Raw genomic sequence first — 10723 nt, 5'->3', positions numbered from 1 at the left:
CGAATAAGAAAAAATACTATAAATGGTCAGAAATGAATTTATTGTTTCCCAAATATTCTCCGTTAGCGTTAATGCACTTTTTCATACGAATGAACAATCTCTGAAACATATTTTTCATACTCTTCGACAGCTTCTTCGGGTGATGAACATCGCAGTTACGCGTAACTGGTTAATAACTTTTGGAAATAAATAAAAATCACTAGGTGACAGGTCGGGACTGTACGGGGGATGGCTCATAAGGTCACCTTTGTTCACCTTCAAAAATTAATTTGTCTGTCTGGCCTTGTGAGAACTGACATTATCGTGGTGCAAGATGATTCGGCGTTTACGGTTATTTTTACGGAATTTGTCAATAACTTCCGGCAAACAAATGGTCGTGTACCAATCACTATTCACGGTACAACGATTCTCCAAAGTAACAGTAGCCACGTGTCCAGTTTTATTAAAAAAAAAAAGCAATCATCCACTTAGAGGCACTTTGCACGCGCGCCACTTTGGTTGGTTTCGGCTCATCTCGAAAGACCCATACGCTCGATTGCTGCTTTGTTTTGGGATCGTAACTATAAATTCATGTTTCGTCACCTGTTACTACGTCCCACGCCAAATTTGACGCCCCTTCGTTGAATCTGGTAAGCATGGCATTACACCAAGTGACGCGATCTGTTTTTTGAGCCTCAGTCAAATTGTGTGGGATTCGCCGAGAGCACAGCTTTTTCACACCCAAATGTTTGTGTAGTATTGATTGTATTTGACTCATGCCTATGCCTAAAAGATGCCCGAATCTCATGATATGTCACATGCCTGTCTGTTTCGATCATACGGCGCACAGCATCGATGTTTTTGTTGTTCACAGCAGTGGACTGGCGAACATCACGAAATTCGTCACTGAGATACACACGACCGCGTTTGAATTCTGCAAACCAGCTATAAGCTTCATCGCCAAAAGCAGTTTGAAGCCGAGGGAAGCTCCGCTGAGCTGTTAATTTACACTTAAATCGTAGAAAATTTTCACGAGTTAAATCCGTGGTGATGTAGACAATTTCTAAAATGACGCCACATTGCAAAAACAAGTGACAGTCAGATGAAACAAGCTATAAATAGTCGTCTTGCATGGTGCTTCATCGCCGAAAGCAGTTTGACGCCGAGCGAAGCTCCGCTGAGCTGTTAAATTACACTTAAGTTCGTAGAAAATCACACTACGAAAATTTTCACGAGTCCATGGTGATGTAGACAAACAATTTCTAAAATGACGCCACAATGTGAAAACAAGTGACAGTCAGATGAAACAAACTGTGTTCTACAGCCTAAAACTTTTTTTAAATTGTTTATGTAAGTGGCCAGTTCCGGAAACTTATAGTGCGCCCTATTTATAGTGATCCTATATAGTGATGTGACATGTTAATTTCCACCGTATATTAATTAAATTTTCCTAAGTCAAAGAAGAACATAACTGGATATAAAATGCATGGATTCAAACTATACTTAACTAGAATATACAAATAATACTAGGAATACTTTAACAGTTATTTATTAATTTCAATTGGAAATTAGAGGGTTTCATTGACGCTTTAAAGCGTCATTGACGTATCACCCAACTTAATGTAAGACGCTGTAAAGCGTCCAGGATGGTCAAAGGGTTAAATACCGTAGATAGAACATTTTACTGAAAGAACACTTCTACACTTCACCACAACTTCTACACTTCAACACAATTCTAACTTGATTAAGATCTTTAAATAATCGCCTCTCTGAACCGGGAATCAATCCGCGAAATGAAAAAAAAAACTGTAATTTTACTATACTGATCGAAAGCCTCAACAGTAAGGATTGTTTTTTTCGAAATAATTTCGAAAAAATTTAACACTTAATTTGAAATTTTGACCAGGAAAAAGAATAGACTTTTCTCTGACTTTGCCTCGCTCATAAAAACTGACATTATCATTTCAAAATATTACTAATGAGTACAAGCTTTTGACTTATTAATTTTAAACATTCACCTTGAAAAGATAAAGTTGATTTACAACAGGAAGCGAAATTATCAAAAGAGTGAGAATTTGTATACTACAGAATGGGATACATTTTGAGCATTTGATAACTTAATTGATTGTAAGTTGCAGTTAAATGTGCCTAATTATTTTAATTAGATTTTAAATTTAATTTTATGCATTTTATTTAGATGCTATGTTATTTAAAAGAAAACAATCGTTATAATTGAGGCTTTCGATCAGTATAGTAAAATTACAGGTTTTTTTTTTCATTTGGCAGGTTCGATTCCCGGCTCAGACAGGCGATTATTTAAAAATCTTTGAATGCAGTTCGAATTGTTTTTAAAATCAAAATGAAGTCTTCTTTAAGTAACATTTTCTATCTACGGTGTTTAAGGTACTTTCCCTCCGTGTGGCCGTAGCCGTGAGACGCTCGTATAGAAGGAAGAAATCAGGATCTCTTTTTTTCTGTAGTGAAATAACTGAAAAATGCTAACAAGACCTTGGACCAACTGTAGTTAACTCGGAATTTTCGTCATTGTTCAACAACAACGTCGAATCGTTAAGTACGAGTACATATGGCTTGCCTTTAATAGGTCATATACCTGGAACAGAAGAAAATATAGCTACTTTATTTTAAACATTTTAGTAGTGTGTCCAATCAATACCTGAATTTTCAATTTTGAAATTTTTTTTTCAGAGGCTGAAGCTGCTCGCTCCGCAGGGCTTCACGCGGCATTAGTGTGCCGCGAAGGCAACGAACCCATTGATGCAGAGGTCAAGGCCTCCTTCCCCAGTCTGCACAGCTTTGCCGAACTGACAGTGTCCAACAAGCGCAAACCGGAACCTCAGGTGCCCCGTTGATTAGTTCCCGTATGCTTAGCATGCACTGTAGAGTTTATATATGTAATAATTACTATAATCTGCGACAACAGGTAAGTTTGTTGGCTGCGTGGTAGCGGTTTTGTCACCAAGTTTAGTAGAATATTTGAAGTTCAACATGGTTAGTGATCTGAAAAAACATACCTGGAGAAATACCATATATACTGTCTATTTAGTACGCACAGGGATAGCAAACGATATATCTGATTTAGATTATAACATCAATATTAATTAATACAGTGTCTTATTTAACAGTCTAAATTAAATTATCTTATTTTTATGAATCTCACATGCCGTAAGATGCTTGGCGACAAAATCAGTAAAATTATTAACATATATATACGGTTAACTGCACGCCACTTTCTACACTTTTAAGACTACATATACATACTGCCATAATATTCAAGACTCAACCTTATGATACTTCATCCCCAAGTCACTACCTATAGGACTCGAAAGTGTAAGGGCGCGTTCAAATTAGCCGCTGTTAGCCGCGCTGTTAGCCGCGCTGCAGCAGCGCTGAAGCCGATGCGGCGGTCGCGCGACTGTCGCGCTGCCAAAGTGCGACAAAATTTTTAGTGATGTTTTATCTTTCTACTCAGTTACACGATGGATTCTGACGAAGAAACGTCACTTTCACATATTTTGTTAAAACTGAAGAAAAAAAATAAAAAGAATGCCAGAACGTATTAATATAATCGACAACGTATAATCGACATTGCCGATCGACGACGAGAATTATAGACGTTTGGGAGTGCTTATTGAGAATATTGCATTTTTTTGATAAATCTAGGCCGCCATCTTGGATTTACACATCGCTGCTGCAGCGCGGTTAACAGCGGCTAATTTGAACACGCCCTAAAATGGAGCGTGCCATTGTCCATGTTAACAACCATGGAACAAAAGAGTCAATCTTTAAATGCATTTCAGTGCGTGCATTATTAAGCAAAAAATGCCTATAAAATAAGGCAGAATTTGCTGTGTAAAAGATTTCGATATCAGTAATTTTAAAAAATTGTATCATAGCTGCATGCATTTTGTATTAAATTTTGTACGCGCTGAATCGTCATTATAGGATACCTTTTTCGGAGCCTATTATTATTATAACAATAGCACAATGTTTGGCGCAGTAGTTGTTGGTTATTGGTGATTAATGTTTATTATTCTTATTTTTGTATATTTGGGACTGGTGCTGGAAAATTGTTCACTTTAATTAAATGGCTATGTAGAAAATTTTATATTTATTAACATACACTTATTTTTAATTTAGTCCTTAATGTTTGTAATTGTTACGTAATAAATAGTTGCTAGATCGTATTTTCTGTGTTTTTTTTCCTATGTATATATTATTATGTTATACAGGCTGTATATTTGAAAGTGGGACATACTTATAGAGTGCGTTACATTCCTGATTCAGAACCCAAAGAAATAATAAACTAATGAACTTAAACCTTACAAATAATATTTTTTTATTTTTTTTATCGACTACTAATTTTGAGGACGACATTAGTTATCGAAATCTATTCACATCACTATTATTGCTCCGACGCAGTAGCGGGTGGCGGCTTAGCGGCGAAAAACATAGGTCGGGGGTGGGGCCGCGGGCGCATTCGCGAAATTGCTGTTTGCAACTTCAGATAGTGCACGCGCGACCTTGATCTAACGAAGACACGTAAATTATTTGTACTTCCGCTCGCCCGGTCGCCGCAAAATGGATATTTATTCTAACGTCGAATTGACTGAGATGGTGCGACTTTACGCAATAAGTGATGATAGTGTGAGGCAAGCTATTGAAATGTTCCTAAATCGGAGAGTGTTGCGTGAGAGGATTGTCTCAGCATTTTATACTGTGAGACAAAATGTGTTTGTGTTGTACAATTTAACACAAAATTTACTATGCCGTGCTAGACTATGCATTGTGGAAAACGGTGGACATTTTGAACACTTGCTCCGTACCACGTAAGTGTAAATATACTGTAAATAACTAAAAAATCAATCATTGTAAATAATTTGCTTTCACATTTTTAACTACGCCAAAAACCTCAATTCTTATTAAATGATAACTAGTTACTAAATCATAAAGTTATATTTTTTAGTACGTAAAACATTTCGATGATAGTTCAAGTAAAAAATAATTAACATAAGCTAAAACGTAAATGTGAAATCGTTGTTATTGTTGCTGTCTCACTCGGCACTCGCTTGGTAGTATTCCCATTGCACTCGAAATCAAGCGTAAAGGGAAACGGTTTATTCCTATGTACTAATAATCTAAACTAATCCCACATCCTAATTTTATTTTAGTCTATGTTAAGTTGTAACATGATGTACTATGACATGTATGAATATGTCTCACTTTCAATATGCAGCCTGTATAAAATTACCCCCAGTAACTACCAACCGCTTTATACATGTTTAGGAAACATTTTGGAGCTATTTGGGGTTTTATAAATTAGTGATTAGAGGGGTTTCACCGTCTTATAGTTGTGCATTGGACTAGTTAACTTTTTTTAAATCGGTACCCTAATCTTGATACCACATTTGGGTAATGTAAGGGTTTAGGGATGAATCTCAGGTTTTAGAATTATCAGATGTTCTAATGAACGTGTAAATAAAATAATACACAAATTATTGTGCATCAACTTTCAAAAACATATTTATGCCTTGCCCTTCTTTATTTTCTTGTTTAATTTAAATACAACAAAAAATGAAAACTTTATTTGTTATTGTTCTAGGAAGAAGAAATGCCAGCCAAAGTTGCGAAGACTAATGTGAAAAGTGATGTGAAAACCGTTCCTGCTGTACCTGAGCCTACTGATCCTCTAAAAGCGACGGAAAAAGTTGAAAACATGGAGGTAGAAGATGTTCCTACTGTTGAACCTAAGGTCCACAAGGAAGAAATCATTGTCGAAGAAGTGGCCGATTCGAATGAGTCGGCGCCGGTTGTCGACATGGAACCGATTGTCGAAGAAGCGATGGAGGAGAAAGTGACAAAAGTTGAAGAGAAACAGACCGAGAATGAAGAGTCAAAAGAACCTGACTCTGCGGCCAAAAATGAGAACTTCGGGCAGCCTGCCGCTGACGGTATTACAATCGATACTGTCATCACCGAGGTCGATGAGTCAAATGAGGCTGAGGAGCTTGAAGAAGTAGCTGAAACAATTGACGATCTCGAACCAATCGTTGACGAACCACCGCCCGTTGAAGATATGGAAGAGTTGCAAAACGTTGGCGATGTTTTGGAAAAAGAATGCGATGAGATACTTTCGAAGGTTCAAGGAGTCACTAACTTAGATAACATTCCGATAAAGCCACTTTTGAATCCCATCGTTGAAGAAAATATGGAAACTGAGAATACAGACTCGAACGATATTGTCGATAGGATTTTAGACACTGAGTTGGACCTCGAAATGAAACAATGTGCAGATATCGATTTAAACACAGTTACAGAAATTACTGAAGAGACAAAGACTGAATCTGAAGGAGAGAAGGTCGTGAATGAAGCTAGTCCCATAGATACTAATTACATTGCGAAGGTTACGAAAAATGTTGAAACCGTGGCCGACGAAAAATTAGAAGGCAGTCCCAAAGAAAGTAAAGGGGAAGAAGTTACAACGGAGGTGCAGACAGAAGCAGAAAAAGCAACGGCTGCGGAAAATGACGAACCTGTCAAAACGGATGATAACAACATAGTTGCTGAAGAGTCAGTTCCGGTGAAAGAAGATAGTTCCGAGGCAAATGGTGTTGCGGATACTGTAGATGCGAAAGAAGAAGCTGTCACTGAAGAAGTAAAACTCGCAGAAGAGGTGTCCCCTACGGAAGGTACTAAGGATGAAATTAAAGAACCTCAATTAAACGGCAAAACGACAAACGGCGATTCTAAGGTGGACATAAATGGCGATGTCAGCAAAGATGAAGAAGTGAAATCGCGACTAACAGAAAACGGCTTGATTAACGCCAACGGAGACTCGAAGGAAACAGACAAGGAACAAGGAGATTGTAAGGTGGACACCGAGGCAACTGAAATTAAAGTAAAGACAGTTTCCAGCGACGAGCCTCGTACTGATCCCATAGAGCAACCTACAGAAGCATAAATGTTTGGTAAGTAAAACAATTCATGGATGGGACATAAGTTTCTTCTTCTTTTGCTGTGGTCAAAGTGCTCAAATTTTTAGTATCAGTAGAATTGTGAAAGAGTTCGTCCAGGGAAGTACGGCCATGTTACCTATTTCTGCCGCCAAGCAGTAATGTCAGCATTATTGTGTTCCGGTTTTGAAGGGTGAGGGTGCTGGTGAAAGTACAGGCACATGGGATTTGTCAACTTAAATATCAGGGTGACGGGCGCAGTGGCATTGCCCCACAGATCTTCGCGATTGAGCGGCATTGCGACTGTTTTGGACACGGTGTCGCTTACCACCAGACGCACGACTGTTTGTCCCATCAATTGGCATCATAAAAAAGGTGCATTTTTTAGTGTTGTAGAATGATTGAGCTTTAAACAAAGCTTTATTCCGCAAAGATCTGAGGAGCATTGCCACTACGCCCGTCACTCTGAGATATAAAGTTGATGAGTGCCATGCCTGTTTGGACACCATAATTTAATGAGCACATCTAATGTCACCGAGAATAAAAAAATTGTATAGTACATATTTCCATATCTTTTCTGTAGATAATAGGTTGTCTCAGCGTACTACCTCCTGCTACCTTGCACATTAATAATTTATATTTTACTCTCGATTTTTAGAGACAAACATTTGGATCTATAAAGGCTTTGTCCGTGAAAATGAATGAAATTTTCTTTCGTATCTACAATTGCGTATGTTTCGCACATGAAACCAAATACTGTCGTAACTGAAAATTAAGCATTGAGAAGAATCTATTTGAAAAAAAACTGAATGGAATAAAATGAATGTTTTTATTTATATATAATATTTAGTTATCCATTTATTAACGTGGGGATATATTTATTGGATTCATTCAGTAATTTTTTGAACTTTCAAATTGTGTTTTCTCATTTCCACAATAGGACAGTATTTTTTTTTTTTATTTGGTTTCATGGGCTATTTTTTTAAACAAATCAACGTTTCAGGCTAACAAACTAGTATGACTAGATCCGAAAAAAATAGTTTGATTTCCAATCGCAAAAACTTATGAACTCTATAAGTAAAGGAGTTATTTTTTTTTTTTCAGTGTCTCTCGGTCGGGTGTAGAGGGACGTCGCGGCGATACTGGATCACATCAGAAGATTGACTAAGACTGAGGTTGCTTCCACGCATTGACATCACTTCCTAGTTTATATGTGTATTGAATTATTGAAATTCACTGTGTACCACGCGGTGACGACATGGCGTGTGCTCAATAAATTGTAAAACAAAAAATTAGCCTATAAAGAAATAAAATCGCACCCCTCAAGGAAGAATGGCATAAGTGGAATTACCTCAAACATGTTTATTGCTCCATTAGACACAGAAAAATGTAACCTACGTCCTCGCCAATTGGAGAGGATGTATTTTATATTTTTCTGTATCTAATCTCCAATTGGAGAGGATGTGCGTTATATTTTTCTGTATCTAATGGAGCAATAAAAGTGTTTGACGTAATTCCACTTATGCCATTCTTCCATGAGGGGTGCAATTTGTGCGAAGAGAAGGAAGATATCGTTAGGTAGAATATCGATTACTTTTTCCTAATTTTGACTAGAACGTCCAGTTTATGCGATAGATCGATAGAATATGAATGACAATGAAGGGGAAACTATTAGGTAACTTAGGAAATGAACAAATATACGCGATTTAAATAGGGAAAAATAGTTTCATTTCCTATGTGTAACAATCGCGAAAACCTAAGAACTCGATATTAGGTAACTTGTTTTCTCTGTAATCGTACAAAGCCCTAACGTATTGCCTTTTCGCACAATTACTACAATATTGAAAGTCAATTTATAGCAAATCGTAGTCTTCCATCAATGCTATTATTAAAATATACCAAATTCGAAGACATTAGCAACATGCTTCGAACATCTTCGGGAGATGAAGCACCACCATTTACACGTTTTTTTTATAAAGAATTTTTTGTAGTTTTTTATAAGCTATAGCGGGTACAGAAACTACGAGAGAAAGAGGTCTTTGAAGGTGTTTCGACTTTTTGAAATACATTCGTAAATGACATTCCTCCAATTCATACTTAGTGCAATTAGTGATTTCGTATTTTTTCTTCGAAGTTTTTAATAATGTAAGGGTATATTTAAAAGTCCTTCCTATTTCATACTCAGAGTTAGTAATACACCGCACAGTCGAAATTTAAAATTTGATTTTGATGGCATCGCCCAAAAGTTAGTGCACGCCACTCGTCGCCGCTTTTCGTATTTTGAATAAGATAAGTTATATTCATAAGTATTAACTGTATTGTGATTTTTAATTGTCGTATATATAACTCCATTTTTCACAATTTATCCACTGCCAAACTTGTGCCGTCGTCGTTCGTAGTTGGGTGTAAAACTTAATTGTGATATTGTAATGATATGAAGACTGTAAATTGAAATAACGGCACGTAGGGTAGCTCTATTTGACATTATTCTCTGTAGTTTGGATACACAGTGCTCATAGTGTTGGATTTTGTTTGTGTCAAATAGAACTGCTCTCTGTGATGCTACGTTAGTGAATGAAGCTGCGGGGAATTGTGTCGTGATAAGGTGGGTATAATTTGCAATGTAAATAACGTTTTTTTTTATTATTTATTAGTGATCCAGTGCACAAATTATAGGTAGGTAGTTAATCCCACAGGGAAATCTAAAACACTTGTAACAAATTAAACTTATGCAAATGAAACGTTAGGCCGAATTAAGATGAGCTAAACAGATCGGACTACAACTTTGGAGTTTTTAAAATTTGTATTTCTAAAACGATTATTTTAGATTACTTCCTAGAATTCTATTCAAGGAGTACACTAAAACTTTGCAATTAGTATGGAAAATTCATCGATAATAATTAATTTTATTTTTCTAAGTTGCTATTTTGCATTTACTTTACGAAGCTTAACTAGTCGGACTGCATTTTAGAATCTGATAGCATTTTGATGTAGTGTCAACGAATTTATTCGAACTTTTATCTTTCAGGTTTATTGGTACTATTTTATTTTTAACATATACTTTAAATTATAGCGTAGTGATTATATTGAATAAAAATGAGTGTACTGTGGTATCGTTTTGCACGCCAACTTCGAACGAAGGGACGAGTGTATTTGTCTAGACTGATTTTTTTTTGTACTAATACAGATATTTTCCAGCAAACGTTATATCGGAGCGATCAATTCTAATATTCGCTACGACGCAATGTGACTTAAGACTGAATATTCGCTAATTATGCGAAATATTTTGAGAAATTCTTCTCGAAGATTTACTTGTATACTGTATTCCATATTTGTGCCAAAAGTGAAAACCCAAGCATTTACAAACGATTCGATATAACGGTGGTACGGAAATAAGAACCTAATAGTTTTAAGGAAATAATACGTTAAGTTCATGAACTTTTCTTTGTAAAAATCTCAAACGCAATTGAAATGTATTAATTTTAATTGTCACTACTTATGACGGTAAATATATTGGATGTAGAATTTTTTATGGATTTTTATATTTATTTAACAAACCTTTGGTACAATGTCTATAGAATTTATTATTACTACTTTGTAGCAGTGTTGGTCTCAGTACCTAATTCCCATCGGCGTGAAGAAAAAAAACATTTTGCGTTGCAGTATCCGGTTAGGGAGTCGATGGTCGCAGAGCGAATTCAGGTGAGGTGATGTAGAGGTTACAAGCGGACACAAAGGCTCGAATTGCGGTCGCGGAACGGGCCAACGTGCCT

General features: G+C 36.5%; 1 protein-coding gene across 1 annotated transcript in view; it reads left to right on the top strand.

The window, feature by feature from the left end:
• Positions 1 to 8248, top strand: part of LOC113226644 (claspin-like) — a 37192-nt gene extending 28944 nt beyond the window's left edge. The window contains exons 19-21 of the mRNA XM_026459361.1: positions 2686 to 2837; positions 5600 to 6965; positions 8055 to 8248. Of these exons, the coding sequence (XP_026315146.1) occupies positions 2686 to 2837; positions 5600 to 6958 (1511 nt within the window). The 3' untranslated portion in view covers positions 6959 to 6965; positions 8055 to 8248. The remainder of the gene's footprint in view (positions 1 to 2685; positions 2838 to 5599; positions 6966 to 8054) is intronic.
• The last annotated feature ends 2475 nt before the right edge of the window (positions 8249 to 10723 follow it).

The sequence above is a fragment of the Hyposmocoma kahamanoa genome, unplaced genomic scaffold, assembly GCF_003589595.1.
Source record: "Hyposmocoma kahamanoa isolate Upper Pololo Valley unplaced genomic scaffold, ASM358959v1 192, whole genome shotgun sequence".
NCBI lineage: Eukaryota > Metazoa > Arthropoda > Insecta > Lepidoptera > Cosmopterigidae > Hyposmocoma > Hyposmocoma kahamanoa.
Note: the sequence above shows the minus strand (reverse complement) of the source record. Positions and strands in the feature narration are given on the sequence as shown.